Source organism: Mastomys coucha, unplaced genomic scaffold (assembly GCF_008632895.1).
Source record: "Mastomys coucha isolate ucsf_1 unplaced genomic scaffold, UCSF_Mcou_1 pScaffold20, whole genome shotgun sequence".
NCBI lineage: Eukaryota > Metazoa > Chordata > Mammalia > Rodentia > Muridae > Mastomys > Mastomys coucha.
Genome location: NW_022196903.1, coordinates 82,465,063 through 82,483,948, shown reverse-complemented (window position 1 = coordinate 82,483,948; position 18,886 = coordinate 82,465,063). Strand labels below are relative to the sequence as shown.

The following is an 18,886-nucleotide window of genomic DNA, read 5'->3' as shown; positions in this document are numbered from 1 at the left end:
GTGTGGACAGCTGTGCCAGTCTTGGGAACCTAAAGCATGCTGGGACACTGAGACCCTCCCTATGTCAGTTTCAGTCACTGTTCTGATCTTCAAAAATTACAAACCACACCTCTTTCCCATTATGGTAAAGGGATTACCCACCTACAGGGTCCTTCCAGGCCTGGGGTGACTCCACCCCTCTCTGTTGTCACATGGTCTGTCAGGGCTCAGGCTACTTGGACTCTTCACAGAATGTGGCTCTGATTTATCTTGTCCATGACACCCTGCCAGTAGTTTTCTTTTTTTTTTTTTTTTTGAGGAACTGGGGACTTGTCACATCATTAGAGTTTGTCACATCATTGAAGCTTGCAGGAGACACAGTCAGCTTTTCAAAGAACATATCCTATCCTGGTGGCATGATAGGCTTTTTATTTATTTATTTTTGAGTCTCTGGCAGTACCTTCCTGCATCTGAATGCTGCTCTGGGCAGCACAGTGTCATCCAGCTTTGAGGGGGGAGCTCCAGCAGGAAAGAGGATGTGGAGTCCTGTCTCAGAGGCCATACTACTAACACATCTCCCTAAGACATCCTTTAGCACCTAGGGGTATCTCTTGTACTCTAAGGCCCGCAGATCCCACCTTCTGAGCTTCCTTCCTGATTTCCTCTCTGCCCTGCACTAGGTTCTGTATGGAATTATTCATGTTGGACACACCGCAGAAGTCCCAACCTGCCCTGTGGCTGAGAGCCTGATGCCCAGGACTGTAGGAACAGGCGGCCCTCTCATTGGAAGCATCCAGCCTGTCTCTGCCCACAATGCCGGGTGACAGCTACTCATTCATCCTGCACCTAGATCCCACAAACCCCTCCGGTGACCTCATGCTAGGACAGAGCTCCAGTTCCTAGACAGACTGCTAATCTGCAATCTGAGCTCTCCCACCTTTTCTGGACATTACAGCCTGTGAACCAAGGGAGTGGTAGTCCTATATATGCTCCAGCCTGCACTCTACTGGATCATGGCCCTCGTCCTTTCCGAACATCCTCCCCGTACCTTTGCCAACTGCAGGCAAGTACGATTCCCACTTTGATAAGAAGCCCACAGCAGCCTGGGTGCTTGAAGGATGGAACCTTAGTGTTTTGGGAGAGGTTGATACCAAGTCAGGAAGAAATCAGAAAACAGTCTCAGTTGCATCAAGTGGCCGGATTGGTCCTCAGAGCCACAAGTGACCCAAAGTCCCTCTTCGTTGCCTTAGTGTGATAAACGCTGAAGGGTTATTATGCCTGGCAGTGGTGGCGCATGCCTTTAATCCCAGTATTTCCGAGGCAGAGGCAGGCGGATTTCTGAGTTCGAGGTCAGCCTAGTCTACAGAGTGAGTTCCAGGACAGCCAGGGCTACACAGAGAACCCTGTCTCGAAAAACTAAAATAAACAAACAAACCAAAACGCTGAAGGGTTAAGCCTAGGTGTACTGGAGGCGTGGGCTCAGCTTTTTGAAAGCTGTGGGCGGGTTTCGAGGGAGCGGGGCGGGGCTTCATGGTGTGGGCGTGCCCAAACAGTCTAGCTCTCCTTCCGCCCAGGCGAGAACGTCGTGACGTCTGTGTCCGCCGGGCGCTTCCCGGGCAAGGGCGGGTCACGTGGTCTAGTTTTCGCGCGAAAACCTGTGGCAGCTGGTGCGGTGGAGCTAGCGCAGGCATGGCGGTGAGGAGTGGGCTGATTACGGGCGGGCGGTACTCAGCGATCTAGGCTTGCTTGGTCGATATCTTCCTCCAGTCGCAGGCCTGCGTGCGGGGCTACCTGCGCCAGCCCGGGACGGATCGTCCGTGCTCCCCTCATGTGTCCCTAGGCCCCGGGTTTCCACGCACATTTGGTGGTGAGGTTGCAGGAAATGGAACCCAGAACTTCGCGCTTGTAGGGAAAGCAGGCTACCACGTAGCTGCATGCACCCCTACTCTCTTTGAGAGTCTCATAGCCGGGCGGTGGAGGCGTATGTCTTTAATCCCAGCACTAGGGAGCTAGAGGCAAGCGGATCTTTTGAGTTCTACAGAGTGAGTTCCAGGACAGCCAGACTTACACAGAGAAACCCTGTCTCAAAAAGCAAGAAAGAAGTAGAAAGGGTCTCAGAAGTAGCCCAGGCTGGGGTTGAACTCGCTCTGTAGTGCGGGTTAGCCTTGAACTTGGAGATCCTCAGGCTTCAACCTCTAGGTATTCTGGATCACATGCCTGTGACATCTGGCCCGGCCTTCCTACGCTTACTGTTAGTGTTTTCGTGACTCATTAAAAGTTAAAGATCTGTTCTTTCCACCAGTTAGTTCTAGAATAGTGTTCCTCGATGCCTCTTAATCTTCACCTCATGTTCCAGCACCCAGCATATTGTGTGGGGTTTGGAGTGAGTGGGAAATAGATTAAAAACAGGTTATAAAACGCCAGGTGGTGGTGACAGTGGCGGTGGCGGCAACGCCTTTAATCCCAGCATTTGGGAGGCAGAGGCAGGCGGATTTCTGAGTTCCAGGCCAACCTGGTCTACAGAGTGAGTTCCAGGACAACCAGGGCTATACACAGAAACCCTGTCTTGAAAAAAAAAAACAGGTTATAAAAAATAGCCCCCGGGTTTTTCATAAGAGAGACACAGAGTGATCTGAGGGGCTTCTGTGTCCTTGAGAACAGTGTCTAGTGTACAGGAGACAGACTGTGGGAAGGCCCCATGGGAACCAGGAGGCTGCCAGCCTGTGTCCCTCCAGTGACTTGATGGCAGACTTTCTCTCTTGCAGGAGTCCTCTGAGTCCTTCTCGGCAGCTTCTAGCCCTGCTCCTCAGCGACGTCGGATCAGTGATCCCCTCACCTCCAGCCCAGGCCGCAGCTCCCGACGTGCCGATGCCCTTACCTCCAGCCCTGGCAGAGATCTCCCTCCATTTGAGGATGAGTCTGAGGGGCTGCTGGGCACAGAAGGGCCCATGGAGGAAGAAGAGGATGGAGAGGAACTCATTGGTGATGGCATGGAGAGGTATTTACAGTCTAGGCTGTGGTTAGGTGGCTCAGCAGAAGAACCCTGGTGTTTGGTGGGCTCGGCCTTGGGGACCCATGAGTGTCTGACCAACCTGGTGACTTTGCCTCCTTTGAATATGGCTTGGCTGGGATGTGGGGGTTGTTCTTCAGCCACAGTGAAGATGCATTTAGCTCACTTTATATAGTTTAGACTAGACCCTAAGGCCCAGGCAAGCCCCAGCCCAGGAGAAGGGAACCCATAGAGTCTGATCTGAAGAGCCCTAAAGGGTGGTGCCAATTCAGAGAAATGGTTCAGACAGCAAACTTGCACCCAGCCTGCATCAGGCTTAGGTTTGTAAGCAGCCACACAGAAGGTGACTGAGGCTGTATGAAGCAGTGTCAGCTTTGCCCGTAGGGTCGGTAGATCTCCGATTGAGCCTTACCAGCGGTTACGGCTGGGATGTGGTGCCAATTTTGTGACCACTCAGGATCCTGTGGCACTGTACCTTTCCATAGGGGATATCTGAGGGGTATGAGCCATCACAGGGACTGTCATGGACTTTCTGCACCATTTGGTTCTTTGCTCTAAACACTGCCAGGCTAGGTATGAAGAGACTAGGTCTGTAATGAGTGTCCATGTACGGAAGGAGTTGATCATCCTGGGCTCAGCAGCAAGGGCTCACACACAGCAAGGGCCTTCTGCACCGCTTCCTCTCTTATTCTTGGGTTTGTACCTCTGTTTTTGCTTGGTTGTTTTTGTTGTTGTTTGAGACAAGGTTTCACTGTGTAGCCCTGCCTCTCATGGGAACTTGCTACTCCTGCCTGGCTTTTTTCTGTTTTTTTTCTGTGGCTTCCTTCAGCAAGGCTTTTTTTTTTTTTTGGTCGTCTCTGTCATGGCTATCATAACAGAAAAGGTGTAACGGTGTAACGTGTTTAGTGTAGCAACTTGCCCATAGGTCAACTAGTGACAGGTACAAGAGCCTCTGGAAGAGCAGTCGGTGCTCTTTACCACTGAGCTGGCTCTCATAACTTCTTCTTTAAAGTGAGAGACACTTTGGAGATGTCTGAGGACCATCTGACGTAGGGTTTGTGTGGAAAGAGGCTAATTTCTATACTATAAGCCTTATCCTTATAGATGTTCAGCCCAGGGACAGTCGTGCAGACTTTCTGAGCGCCATTTTTATCACCCCACTGTGGTCTCTTCTGCCTGTAGATCCCAGTTCCAGTCATATTACGGGAACTGGAATAATGCTGTTCATCCTTTTGTGCCAACATATCACTCTGTGGTATTTCAGACTTTCAGTCTTCTTTTTTTTTTTTTAAATGTATTGAGCGTTTTACCACATGCATACCTATGCCTGCAGAGACCAGAAGAGGACGTCAGACCCCATGAAACTGGAGGTAACATGGCTCTGAGCTACCTTGTGGGTGCCGACAATGGAGCCCAGGTTTTCTGCAAGAGCAGCCAGGCATTTTTAAATGTCTTTTTTTTTTTTTTTAAATATTTCATTACATCACTCACTGTGTGTTTGTGTATGTGTGCACATGCTATAGCATGCATGTGGAGGTCAGAGGACAGCTTTCTGGAAATGAAACTTGATGAAACCCAGATTATGTGGCTTGTTTCTCTGTAGTGTCTCAGGTGACCGAGATCCTTTAAGGGTCAGAATGTGGTCTATACGTTCTGCATACAGCCAGGCTGCACTTCTACCTGCTTTGCCTTTGGTGTTTTGAAACTCTGTTAGATGGTGCTTCCTTCCAGGACCTAACGGGTGGTCACTTGGAAAGAGACTGCTCAGGTGTGAGCCAGTGGGTGTGACCTTTTCAGGCAGCCTGGCTGGGCTGTGTTCAGTTGGGGAGAAGGCATAGATAGATAGAGAAGGTGTAATCCCTGGATACCTGGGATCTGCGCTCTGACCTTTCTGGTGTCAAGGTCTTGGCTTCTAATTCTGTTTTCTTTTCTTTTTTTTTTTTTTTTTTTTTTTTTTTTTTTTTTTTTTTTTTTTTTTTTTTTTTTTTTTTTTTTTTTTGGTTTTTCAAGACAGGGTTTCTCTGTGTAGTCCTGGCTGTCCTGGAACTCACTCTTGTAGATCAGGCTGGCCTCGAACTCAGAAATCCGCCTGCCTCTCCCTCCCAAGTGCTGGGATTAAAGGTGTGTGCCACCACTGCCCAGCTCTAATTAAATTTTTAAAAATTATTTATTTTATGTGAATTGGTATTTTGCCTGCCCGTATATCTGTGAGGGTGTTGGGTCCCCTGGAACTGGAGTTACAGACAGTTGTGAGCTGCCACATGGGTACTGGGAATTGAACTCAGGTCTTCGTGAAGAGTAGCCATTGCTCTTCACTGAGATGCGTCTCCAGCCCCTAATTCCATTTTCTTACTGGGAGTTAGGAGCTCTTTGGAGATTCCCCATTAGAAAACAAAAACAAAAACAAACAAAAACCTTGAGTATACTTGAGTGTCTGGTGTTTATGTGCATGAGTGTGTAGATGCTCGCAGAAGCCAGGAGAAAGTGTCAGATCCCCTGCCTGAATTGGAGTTCTACAGGTTGGTTCTGATCTGAATGCTGGGAACTCCGGTCCTACTGAGCCCTCTCTCCAGCTCTCCCACCTCAGTTGTAAATACACCACAAAGCGTCTTCTCCATTTTTAATGTGTGGCTCAGTGGCATTCATCTGCATCATTCCACCAGAACTTTTTTTGTTTTGTTTTGTTTGTGATTTTTCGAAACAGGGTTTCTCTGCGTAGCCCTGGCTGTCCTGGAACTCACTGTAGACCAAGCTTGCCTTGAACTCAGAAATCCACCTGCCTCTGCCTCCCAAGTGCTGGGATTAAAGGCTTGTGCCACCACTGCCCGGCCCACCAGAACTTTTTTTATCATCTCAAAACTTAATCTTCCCTTCCCCCCCAAAACTCTGGCTCCCTGTCCCCATTTGTCTGTCTTCCTGGGTCTGATCCCTCTGGACCCCATGGGAGTGGTATGGCTTAATCCATTGGTGAAATGTCAAGAGTCATCCATGCAGCCTCACCTGTCAGAGTCTCCTTCTGTTTTAAGGTTGTGTGATAATCTACCATGTGGGTTTATCCATCGACCACCCTGGGATGTTACTGCTAACCCCTTTAAAGTTTGCCTCTCACTCTGTAGCCTTGACTGCCTCAAACTTTCAGCTCTGCCTGACGGTCTCCTGGCTACTGAGAGAAAGGGTGTGCACTACTACACCTGGTTAGGATGTTTTGTTGTTTTAATTTAAAAAGTTATTTTATGTATATAGGGGTATAGGTAGGTATGTACATTTGAAAGTGCAGGTGCCGGGGCTGGAGAGATGGCTCAGTGGTTAAGGGCACTGACTGCTCTTGCAAAGGACCTGAGTTCAAATCCCAGCAACCACATGGTGGCTTACAACCATCCGTAATGAAGCCTCATGCCCTCTTCTGGTGCGTCTGGAGACAGCTACAGTGTACTTACATATAATAAATAAATAAATAATATTAAAAAAAAAAAAAAAAGAAAGAAAGAAAGTGCAGGTGCCCTGTATGGGTGCTGGGAATTGAATTCTCATTCTTTGCAAGAACAGTTTGTGAGCTAGGCTCAGTGACTCACACACACAGCTTTAATCCCAGCACTTGGGAGGCAGAGACAGGTAGATTTCTTGAGCTCCTGTACAAGTACAGCCAGAGCTACACAGAGAAATCCTGTCTCCAAAAAAAGAAAAAAAAGTACATGGCTCTTAATCACTGAACCATCTCTAGCCCCAGATGTGTTCACACTGTTGAGAGCAGACTTAGCCAGTTACTACCTTGCATTTCCACTGCGGTCATGTTGTTCTAGAGATTTTTACCACATTTGTTATCCAAAGAGCATGTTCTATTGCCTTTATTAGGTTTTCGTAGTTTCAGTCCAGTGTCATGAGTTCCCCATTTCCTCCCTGGCTGTGAGTTTCATGCTTTCTACTCTCTGATGAAAATGGTGCCAATTGGAGATTGTAAAAATGACTTTATTTTCTACTTTGTTGGTTGATTTTCTCAAGAATAGGTTGGGAGACTGCATATAGGGAAAGCACTGGCCATATCCATCATGTACCACCAGCAGGTGGCGCTGTGGATGTGGGACTTACTCTCCTGCCCAGATTCACATGGCTGTGTACCTCATGCACACAGACGGGGGACCTCCTTTTCCATCCTGGGGGCTTGTGCCTCCTTGATAGAGTCCCTAAATCATATTTTTCAAACTTTCATATTCCTTTTTGCATCTGACCAGCAAGAACCTTGTAAGCCTGTGGAGTAGACCTGATTCTCAGATGGGTTGTTTGGGGACTCATTGCCCACTGTTGGCCTCTTGCAGAGACTACCGTCCCATTCCGGAGCTCGATGTCTACGAAGCAGAGGGACTGGCCCTGGATGATGAAGATGTGGAGGAGCTGACAGCCAGTCAGAGGGAGGCAGCTGAGCGGGCCATGAGGCAGCGGGACCGCGAGGCTGGCAGAGGCTTGGGACGTATGCGCCGGGGGCTGCTGTACGGTATGTGTGATGGGCATCCCAAAGGTGCCGCTTGGACCTCCAAAGCCTCGGGAGTGGGGAAGACGTGGGCGGCAAGTGTTGTACGGAGGATGCTGGGGGAGGCTTGCTCACAGGGGGGGCTTTGCTACCCAAGACAGCGACGAGGAAGATGAGGAGCGGCCTGCTCGTAAGCGCCGCCACGTAGAGCGCGCCACAGAGGATGGCGAGGAGGATGAAGAGATGATCGAGAGTATTGAGAACCTGGAGGACCTCAAGGGCCACTCGGTGCGCGAGTGGGTAAGCATGGCAGGGCCCAGGCTGGAGATCCACCACCGCTTCAAGAACTTCCTGCGCACCCACGTGGACAGCCATGGCCACAACGTCTTCAAGGAGCGCATCAGTGATATGTGCAAAGGTATGTTTCTGATGGGCTGGGGCGAGGCTCAGAGTTGCCACGTTCATGTTGAGTGAGGTCCTGGCACTAAGGGGTGAAAGTAGCCTGGTATCCTGCTGGCTTTGCTATACCACAGTGAACACACAATGCACGGGGATTGGTGACAAGGACAGAACCTGAGGAACCCGAGGTCTCCTACATCTGCACCAGTGCAGGGCTGTTTGGGGACATGCTTAAAAATGTATTACTGCCCTGTTTTGGTTTTTGGAAGGTTTGGTTGGTTGATTAATTAGTTGGTTTTTGCAGAGTCAGGTTGAACCCGGGGCCTAGGACATTCTAAGCAAGTGTTCTCCCACTGACCCACTCCCCAGCCTGTGCATTTCACCTTTGATCCAAAAATGCTAGCATTTCTGCGTGACAGCATTGGCTTTACAGGGTACGACAGCTTGGGGCTGTGGCAGCCCCTCCAGCGATGGCTGTAGCTCCTCTGTAGCTTCCCTATGGCTTGTGGTACACTGCTCTGTAACCTGAGGGCTCGATTCCTCCTGGAAATGACATCCCCAGAGATTTGTATGTTGTTAATATTATCACTTGGGTCTCTATGGTACAGCCAGCCACAAGTCGTGGATGCAAACTTGACTTTCTGGCCCTCTTAGGTTTGGTTTGGGTAGAGGGCTTTGACCAGCGAGGTTCTAAGATGTTAGCTACCTTCATGACCTCGGCTATGTCTCGGTCCCACCCACTGTCCTCCTTAGAGAACCGTGAGAGTTTGGTGGTAAATTATGAAGACCTGGCAGCCCGGGAACACGTGTTGGCATACTTCCTGCCGGAGGCACCGGCTGAGCTGCTGCAGATCTTTGATGAGGCCGCTCTGGAGGTCGTGCTGGCCATGTACCCTAAATATGACCGTATCACCAACCACATTCATGTGCGCATCTCCCACCTGCCTCTGGTGGAGGAGCTGCGTTCACTGAGGTGAGCAGGGGGAGAGAGCGGGGCCTCGTCCAGAGAGTGGTGAAGGAAGTAGCCCCATAGCCTCTCGTGTGCTTGTTACCTCCCAACGTAGGCAGCTGCACCTGAACCAGCTGATCCGTACCAGCGGCGTGGTGACCAGCTGCACCGGAGTCCTGCCTCAGCTCAGCATGGTCAAGTATAACTGTAGCAAGTGCAACTTTATACTGGGGCCTTTCTGCCAGTCTCAGAACCAGGAAGTGAAGCCTGGCTCCTGCCCTGAGTGCCAGTCAACTGGGCCCTTTGAGATCAACATGGAGGAGGTGAGTAACCCAGACCTGCCATGCTGTCTTTAGTGTGCGAGACCTAGCCCATCTTCAGGGCCAGAAGACTTGGAGGCAGTTAAACGTGGCTGAATGAACTAGGTTGGCCCTGTGTCTTCAAGAATTCAGTATATTTGAAACTAGGTGATCCTGTTTGGTGTGTCCACTTTTATGACCTCTAAAGATAAGGGCAAGCAGGGCCCACTTCCTCCTGCCCACACCCCAGTAGAGCACTACTTGCCCATCACATTGGAAGCCATCTGTTGACTCCTCTGGTGGGCCTGACTGGCTCCTGGTACCTTCCGTGGGGGTAGCCAGGGTTATAACCACCTTGGATCCTGCAGAGCCCTGCTCGGGAGACTCACGTACCTCTGGACTCTGAAATCCTGGTGTAGCATGCATACCTTTGTGCTTGTCTTCCTCTGCAGATGCCCCTCCCACCCCTTACTGCCTGGCTTCGGAAATGTTAGCACTCTTGATACTGTCTGTGGTTCTGAGCTGTCTAGTTTAGAGCTGCCTGGCCAGGAAGTTGCCCATGACAATCTTCAAGTCCAGGCCTGTTTTAACCCGGCTGACCCAGCTCCAAGGCTGCACTTAGCCGTGTCCCCTCCATCCTTTGCAGCCCCACCTTAGCTGTGTCTCAAACTTAGACTCTGGCCCTAGGACACTGAGCTGTACTGTGTGGGGATTAGCAAGTGGGGTCAAGTGTGTGCTAGCCTTGCTGGCTGCCCGGTGCGCTCCTTGGGTCTTAGTCTTGATTACGTTGTGGGAGGGAGGTTCCGAGGCTCTCTTATGGAAAAACAGGTGTTTGGAGGCTTGACTGTAGTCTAAAGTCTCCTGTGCAGCAGTGTCCTAAGGATCAGGCAAGCATATAGATGAGATTGTGTGCTTCTTTTATTGGGACAGGGCCTTACTGTGTAGCTATGACTAGCCTCAAGTTCACAGACACCTACCTAACTTTACCTCTAGGGCTCTGGGCTTAGAGGTGTACACCACCATACCTGATGGTGTGCTCTCTTAGCCCTGTGTCTTGTGGATTAGTCAGCTCTGGGTGCCTGTACTAAAAACCCTTGGTGTCATTGACTTGAAGGAGAAAAGTTGATTTATGGCTTGGTTTTAGAGTCGCATTTGGGGTCAGTAGACCCTGTGGCTTTGGGCCTGTGTGTGGTACAGCAAGCTGCTCACCTCACATCAGAGGCACAGAAGAGAACAAGAGATTAGCCAGTATCCTCTAGTCCCCTTCAGGGGCTTACCTCTGTGACCTATGGCCTCCCACAAGGCTCCATCATCTCTCATGTGTGGACTGAAGAATCAGTGCCCTACAAATAGGCCGTGAGGGACATTTGCAGCCCAGACTATAGTATGTTGTCTCCTTTTTGGATAGTAAATGAACTAGTGGGATGTTACAGCACATGGCACTCTCTACCATGTGGTCTTGCTCTGGTGTTTGTTGGTGCTGCTGCATACACATGGCCCAGCTTGACCCCCATAAGGTCATGCTTAAAGCTCGGCATTCCTTTCTGTCGAGGATCACCCTAAGGTGTGGACACAGGTGAATCCAGGTTTTGGGGCTTAGAGACACTGCCTAGGGATGGTGGCGGGTGAAGAGGCTTGCTGGGTCATGGTTGGCCTGCAGTAAGGTCAGAGCACATGGGAAAGCTACGCTTTGAGGAGAGCAGTTAGCTGTGTAGGAACCATGATCTTCTTTGTCCTGTGCAGACCATCTATCAAAACTACCAACGAATCCGCATCCAGGAGAGTCCCGGCAAGGTGGCGGCTGGCCGACTGCCCCGTTCCAAGGATGCCATTCTCCTTGCTGATCTGGTGGACAGCTGCAAGCCGGGAGACGAGATAGTGAGTGAATGTTAGGAACTGGTAGTGTCTGCTGTGGCCATTGGAGGTAGGGTCCATGTCCACGGGTGAGCTCAGCCTGGCACCGGCTCTTGAGTCAGGAGGAGAGCTTTTCTCCTGCTGGTTGGAGCGGCGGGTGCTACTTGGTCTTGCAACGTTGATGGTACAAGAGGAAAGGTTTATCTTGGGTCAGTGCCAGAGGCCTTAGTTCATGGTCTTTGTGCCTGTGGCTGTGGAGGTAGCTGCACATCTCATGGAGCCAGAAAGCAGAGAGAACTGGGAGATGTGTCAGGGTCTAGATAGCTCCTCCCAAAGGCACAACTGAAATGACCTCACTAACACTTTGTAGTTGTGCCAAGTTGAGGATGAAGCCTTTAGTAGCCAGCTCCTTCCTTTGCCCCTTGCGTTCCCGTGTAAAACACAGTAGGACAAAGCTCATGTTTCTGAGCTTGTTGGGGTGTTCATCTTGTTTGCAGCGTGGGGAGCGTGGAGATAGGGAAAGCAGCATGGATGTGGGCCCTACCTTGGCTCAGGACCTCAGGTTTGCACCCTCTGACTTGTGACCGCCCCTTCCCAGGAGCTGACCGGCATTTACCACAATAACTATGATGGCTCGCTTAACACCGCCAATGGCTTTCCAGTCTTTGCCACTATCATCTTGGCCAACCATGTTGCCAAGAAGGACAACAAAGTAGCTGTGGGTGAGCTCACTGATGAGGACGTGAGGATGATCACCAGTCTTTCCAAGGATCAGCAAATCGGAGAGAAGGCAGGTGGTTGGGCAGGGCTACACTCTGAGGCTGGGAGGGGCCTCAGAATATGGGCCTTCATGGCAGGCTCTGATAAAGGGGACAGTAGCCCCAGCTCGGTCTGGAGTCTGGAAGTCTTAAGATCAAAGGTTACTTAAGGAAGGGCCTCCATGATGTGACAGAAGATCTCGTATACCAGAAGGGCAAAGGCTCAGCCTACTGTATATGGTACCAAGCCCTGCTGGCCTGATGGTTGTTCTGCAAACTGAGTATCTGGGAATAGGATCATGGCTCCTGGGGAAAACATTCCCAGCACTGCTCTGTGCCCCATATCATAGCTGTCAGTCATAGCCAGTCTTGCTGCTTTGAGCCTCTCAGTGAGATTTTATTTGTGGCTCTATCTGTGCTCTAAAGGGAAAAGTCTGTTCTGGCTTTCTTCTTCTATCAAGACCATGACCAGGCTGGAGAGATGGCTCAGTGGATAAGAGCATTGACTGCTCTTCTGGGGTCCTGAAGGAGTTCAATTCCCAGCAGCCACACGGTGGCTCACAACCATCTATAATGGGATCTGATGCCCTCTTCTGGTGTGTCTGAAGACAGCCACAATGTATTCGTATATAAATATATATAAATATTTTTAAAAGGGGGGGGCATGACCAAAAGTAGCTTGGGGAGGAAGGATTTCATTTGGTTTCATGCCCTGATGGTAGTTGAGAGAAGCCAAGGTGAAAACTTAAATGTCTTACCTGCCTGTTAGGTTCAGTCTCACGGGTCTCCCTCTATCCCTCAGATCTTTGCCAGCATTGCACCCTCCATCTATGGGCATGAAGACATCAAGAGAGGCCTGGCTCTGGCCCTGTTTGGGGGGGAGCCTAAGAACCCAGGTGAGCCCCCCTCCCCCCGCTTGCCAGCTCTCACTGAGGGGATTATAGGGTTAACAAGAGGCTGCAGGGAGCGTGGAATATACACGCCCTGGTCCGTTTGGATGGGCTGTCTCTGCTGGTTGGCTGTGGTCTGGTCTCAGGCTATAACCTCACCACTCAGGGTTTTGTGATATGTGTGCTGTCTTGCCTGTGTGGCAAAGCTCCGTAGCACATTCCTCTGAACTCAGCTTATTAGGGTCCTGGGGGTGGGCTCCCCCTACTTTGCTGAGGAACAGGTTTGAGTCAGAGGGATCTAGCCTGTCTCTGGCCCTCCTTCCTGTCTGCACACATCTTCCCATCCCTGCCTTCTCCTGCAGGTGGAAAACACAAGGTTCGAGGTGACATCAATGTGCTCTTATGCGGGGACCCTGGCACAGCAAAGTCCCAGTTCCTGAAATACATCGAGAAAGTATCTAGCCGTGCCATCTTCACCACTGGCCAGGGTGCATCAGCCGTGGGTCTCACAGCGTATGTTCAGCGGCATCCTGTCAGCAGAGAGTGGACCTTAGAGGCTGGGGCCCTGGTTCTGGCCGACCGCGGTGTGTGTCTCATTGATGAGTTTGACAAGGTGGGTGTCTGGGCTCTGGGGCTGAGCTCTCGGTGGTGGGAGGACTTTCCTAGGGAGCGTCAAGGCCTCTTGTGATGCCCTGTGTTGTGCAGATGAATGACCAGGACAGAACCAGCATCCACGAGGCCATGGAACAGCAAAGCATCTCCATTTCCAAGGCTGGCATCGTTACCTCCCTGCAAGCCCGCTGCACCGTCATAGCTGCTGCCAACCCCATAGGTATGCCTGTTGTAGTACAGGCCTGGGGATGGCAGCAGATACAGCCCCATCCAGCATGACCTACCAGATGGGGGCAGAGGAGGAAGGAACCCGGGGTGATTGTCCGTCTGTTCCTTACACCACCTTTGCGTGCTTTGATCATTTGTCCAAATGGGGCTGGAGCTGCACCCATGCCCAGCCAGTAGGTGACTAGCACCCAGGGGCCCATTTATCTTATCAGAGTCGGGCTTTGCTTTGCAGCAGCTTGGTTCTGATGGAATGTGGCATAGTATACCAATCCCCTCCCTTTTCCCCCACCTCTGCCCTAGAGGCACCCTGGTCCTGGAAAAGGTTCCAGAGCCCTGGATGGGTGGGTGGGTGGACGGACGGATGGACGGACACACTGAGAGCTTGCCCCCTCATCTTTCAGGGGGCCGCTACGACCCTTCACTGACCTTCTCAGAGAATGTAGACCTCACAGAGCCCATCATTTCCCGCTTTGATGTCCTGTGTGTGGTGAGGGACACTGTTGATCCAGTTCAGGTACATCCCATATCCCTGGTGCCACCTGTAGGTTCTGGGCCATTGCCTGAAGCTTGGGCTGTGCTGTGTGCTGAGTGGACATGTCCTCATACCCAGGTGTCATCCCGAGCTCTTATGGCTTCTCCAGGTCCTCCCTGGCTGCCTACCCAGTCCAGTCACAAACCATACCCTGTCCTATATCCCTTCCTCTAGCTCTGCCCTCTGACCCAAGGGACTGCTGTTGTCTAGATTAGTTGCTTATTTGCCTGTCAGTTAAAAGAATAAGTTACACGGCACCTGTCCTCCATGGCGACTCACAAAAGCTCTGCTCTGTGGCCAGCACATGTTCCACATCCACCCTGCACCTGCTGGGTAGGGAGTAGCTGCTGTGCACTGCCCCAGCCAACTCTGCAGCTGCTGTCTTCGTGTTAAATGAGCCCATTGCCTCTTCTCCAAAGAGATGACCCCGGGCTTTAGATGTGCTCTTTCCCCTGGAGTGCCCTCTTTCCCTCACAGATGCCTCTTAGATTTTCCTGTGGTGAAAGGCTTCTTGACCACTCAATTCACTGCGGTTCCATTTTTCTCCCTTAGCTTATTACTTTCCATTATCTTTTTTGTTGTTGTTGTTTTTATTTCCGTTTGGGTCTTAAGAGTTAAGAATTTTTTCTCAATTCCTGGGTTCAAGTCCTGTCTCTGCTCCTGAGTAGCTGGGCTTGTCACTGGTGCACGGCTGTCTCCTGCCCACTCTCTTAAGTCTAGCACTACTTTGCACGCTCATGGGCCTGCCTAGCCTCAGTCGGGTGTGGCAGTCACTCTCCTCGATGTGTAGCTTTTCCTGCCTTCCTATCCACACCTTTACTGTGCTCTCCTGGTCTCTTGTCCTAGGACGAGATGCTGGCCCGCTTTGTGGTTGGTAGCCACGTCAGACACCACCCTAGCAACAAGAAGGACGAAGGGCTGACCAGCGGTGGCACTTTAGAGCTGGCCATGCCTAACACATATGGCGTGGAGCCCCTGCCTCAGGAGGTGCTGAAGAAGTATATCATCTATGCGAAGGAGAGGGTCCATCCAAAGCTCAACCAGATGGACCAGGACAAAGTGGCCAGGATGTACAGTGACCTGAGGAAGGAGTCCATGGTGAGCCAGTGGGCACTGCGATGGTTGTTTTCTGACCCAGACCCAGGGGTGCTCAAGGCAGGCAGGAGGGGCTTGGCGCCACTCTGTGGTGAGTGCCTGCCTTGCATGGGCATGGTACCTTCCCCAGCACTGGGAATAAAAAAAATGCCGTTCCATGTCTTAACCATTGAGTTACAGATGAACTTTGTGTGCAAAAGTGTCATAGTCTTTTGATTGCTAAAGTTTTGTATTAGCTGGTTTGAGTTCTCTGTTTTGGTACCAGATCGCAAGGCCACTGGCTATCTTACAGTCAAGATACCAAGAAACTAGCTGGGTTTTTTTCATTTGGGGGGTTTTGTTTTTGTCTTTTCTATTTTAATGTTATCCACCATCTTGGTTCATACAGAAATGATGGCTTCACTCTCATTGTTCTGGATCACATAATGCTCCATGTAAGCTAGATGCAGGTGCAACTGACCAGAGAGATACAAGCTAAGGGCAGAATAGCCAGTGGTGCCAGTGGCGGCCACACAGGTCAGGTTTTGCACCTGGCATTGGAGATGCTGCTCTGTTGGCCACCTTGGCTCTGGCTGCCTGGCATTTGCCTCCGGTACCTTCTGCCTCCTCCTCCTCCTCCTGAGGAAAGCCTCAACATTGTTCTCTGCAGGCAACAGGCAGTATTCCCATCACAGTGCGCCACATCGAATCCATGATCCGCATGGCAGAGGCCCATGCACGCATGCACCTGCGGGACTACGTGATGGAAGACGATGTCAACATGGCCATCCGCGTGATGCTGGAGAGCTTCATTGACACCCAAAAGTTCAGTGTCATGCGCAGCATGCGCAAGGTGGGTGTGGCGGAGGGTTTTAGGCACTGGAAAAATGGCCTGGAGCCTTGCTTAGCTGCAGGCTAGGCATATCAGGGGAGCCCCTTAAAGCCATGAAGGTTGCCTGACAAGACTGGCAAGTGAGCTGGCTTCTGACCTCTGCCCTCTTCTCACAGACTTTTGCCCGGTATCTCTCCTTCCGGCGAGATAACAATGACCTGCTGCTCTTCATACTGAAGCAGTTGGTGGCTGAGCAGGTGACCTATCAACGCAACCGCTTTGGGGCCCAGCAGGACACCATTGAAATACCTGAGAAGGACCTGATGGACAAGGTATGTAAGAACAGGGCAGGGGCGGGGCTTGTTGCTCCGGGGAGCTCTTGGCCTTTTTTGGTGTATCATCAGTTAACAGACAGTTGAGCTAGAGATGGCACAGGAAAACCGGTTCCTGCAGGCTGGTCTGAGTACCTAAGAAGCTGGTGAAGCTCAGGAATGGAGTGCTAAACCAAGACAGCCCTTCTGAAGGCGAGGGCTGGCATCTTCTCGTGCTAATGGCTCTGATGCCGCTCTTTCTCCAGGCCAGGCAGATCAACATCCACAACCTCTCTGCCTTCTATGACAGCGACCTCTTCAAAATCAACAAGTTCAGCCGTGACCTGAAACGCAAACTGATCCTACAACAGTTCTGAGGCCAGCCAGCACAGGACCCTCTGTGTCTGGATGAGGCTCGGTCACCACTCTGAGCCCATTTCACTTCCCACTTCCACCAGGGGTTCATGCCCCGTGGAGGCGGGGTGATAACTTAATACAGATCTTTACCCATGAGCCCCTAGGCCAAGGCTATAGTGTTGAATGACTGTATTTATTCTTCTGTGCACTCTAGCCCCCTCTAGCGCACTCTTCTTGGCCAGACCCTCTGTCCAAGGCTCATGAAGGCCGGGGTTGTGTGCAGGTGACGGACCTGACCAAAGCTATTGCTGTTTGGCATGAGTTATGTCCCTGGGCTGTTTCTTCCCCTTTTAGATAAAGAGCAACTTACAAGTGTGTGCAAACTTTGCCAGAACATTCTCAAAGTCTATGACGGGGGAGCATAAGACCCTGCCTGCCGAGGGCACGTGCTCCACGTGGTTTGCTCCCCACCTAGCCAGTGCCTTCATTCACTGCTTGTACAGTTTCTTGTAGTTTATTTTTTAATAAATTTGAATAAAACCTAAATAGTGCTATTCCTGTGGTTCTGGTTTATGCGCCAGCTAGGCTTCCCTGAGCTCTCTGAAGGCCCTTTCTGCCTGCCCTCAGTTTCAACGTGAAGTAGGTGTGGTTAGATCTGCTTTGTGGATGTGTCCTGTACTTTGGGTTTTAAATGCCCCCCTTAAGGGTCATTGCTAATGAGATTGCCACTTTTTTTTTTAAGATTTATTTATTTATTATATGTAAGTACACTGTAGCTGTCTTCAGACACCCCAGAAGAAGGGGGGTCAGATCTCATTGCAGATGGTTGTGAGCCATCATGTGGTTGCTGAGATTTGAACTCACGACCTTCATAAAAGCAGTCAGCACTCTTAACCACTGAGCCATCTCCCCAGCCTGAGACTGCCATTTTTCTTTCTTTCTTTTTTTTTTTTTGGTTTTTCGAGACAGGGTTTCTCTGTATAGCCCTGGCTGTCCTGGAAGTCACTCTGTAGACCAGGCTGGCCTCGAACTCAGAAATCCACCTGCCTCTGCCTCCCAAGTGCTAGGATTAAAGGCATGCACCACCACCGCCCAGCGCCATTTTTCTTTTTCTCCTTCCTTCCTTCCTTCCTTCCTTCCTTCCTTCCTTCCTTCCTTCCTTCCTTCCTTCCTTCCTTCCTTCCTTCCTTCCTTCCTTCCTTCCTTCCTTCCTTCCTTCCTTCCTTCCTTCCTTCCTTCCTTCCTTCCTTTTTGGTTTTTCGAGACAGGGTCTCTCGGGGCAGCCCTGGCTGTCCTGGAACTCACTCTATAGACCAAGCTGGCCTCAAACTCAGAAATCCGTCTGCCTCTACCTCCCAAGTGCTGGGGTTAAAGAAAAGCGTGCACTACCACCGCCCAGCCAGATAGCCATTTTTCAGTTCAAGGTCTCACCATGTAAACCTGGCTAGCCTGGAACTCCATATGGAGTTCTGCCTGTCTCTGCCTCCTGGAATTAAAGGCGTGTACCACTAGTCTTCCTCACTGCTAATTCATCAACTTGGAGCCTTGTGGGAGGAAGTGAGGTTATTGGACCCCAGTGTAGCCTTTGTTTCCTGGATACCATGACGTCTGCCGCTATAAAATTTTTTCTCGGCACACTCAAGCCAGCAGGCCATGGTCAAGTCTCTAGAACTTAACCCCAAGCCTTACTTCCTTAGAAGCTAATTATCTAGGTGATTTATCACACCAACAAAAGGCTGAGTAAGGCCAGACGGTGGTGGCACATGCCTTTAATCCCAGCACTTGGTAGCCAGAGGCAGGCAGATTTCTGAGTCCGAGGACAGCCAGGTCTACAGAGTGAGTTCCAGGACAGCCAGGGCTACACAGAAACCCCGTCTCAAAACAAACAAACAAACAAACAAAAGCAACCTGAATAAGGCAAGACAGAGAACTGACATCTTTATAGTAATGGGCTCTTGTGTTCAGACAAGATACATCTTTAGCCATTGTCCCCCTTCCTAGGAAGCTGCAGACCCTTCTGCATTACAGGTGACAGGTCTGGTTTGCTTTCTCCTGCCTTTTAATTGTGCTGTTAAGACTGCAAGTTCTCTCTCTTTCAAGCAGTGTTCAAGCCAGAGCCCTGTTCATGTTCTGCAAGAGCTGCACTGACCACCACCCACATCCCCCATGGGCAGTACTTCCCAGGGGTCACCATTAGCTGGCCAACTGTCTGCTTCTCTCCAACCTTGAACTCTGTTCAGCAGCTTCCGAAGCTTTGCAGTTTTTCCCATTTCACGTGTTTTCTTTATCCAGTGGCCTTTTAATTACAGAAATCAGCAGTTTGGGTATTTAGCAATG

At 50.7% G+C, this 18,886-nt stretch overlaps 1 protein-coding gene across 1 annotated transcript; it reads left to right on the top strand.

Moving 5' to 3' along the window:
• Nucleotides 1-1,553: 1,553 nt before the first annotated feature.
• On the top strand, nucleotides 1,554-17,103 carry Mcm2 (minichromosome maintenance complex component 2). The gene is made up of 16 exons (XM_031382520.1): nucleotides 1,554-1,674; nucleotides 2,745-2,977; nucleotides 7,303-7,478; nucleotides 7,612-7,872; nucleotides 8,607-8,826; nucleotides 8,918-9,125; nucleotides 10,845-10,979; nucleotides 11,554-11,745; nucleotides 12,516-12,609; nucleotides 12,966-13,216; nucleotides 13,309-13,435; nucleotides 13,845-13,957; nucleotides 14,822-15,073; nucleotides 15,720-15,902; nucleotides 16,058-16,213; nucleotides 16,459-17,103. Exons 1-16 carry the CDS (start codon nucleotides 1,669-1,671, stop codon nucleotides 16,567-16,569), a joined length of 2,718 nt encoding a protein of 905 aa, XP_031238380.1. The 5' UTR covers nucleotides 1,554-1,668; the 3' UTR covers nucleotides 16,570-17,103.
• The last annotated feature ends 1,783 nt before the right edge of the window (nucleotides 17,104-18,886 follow it).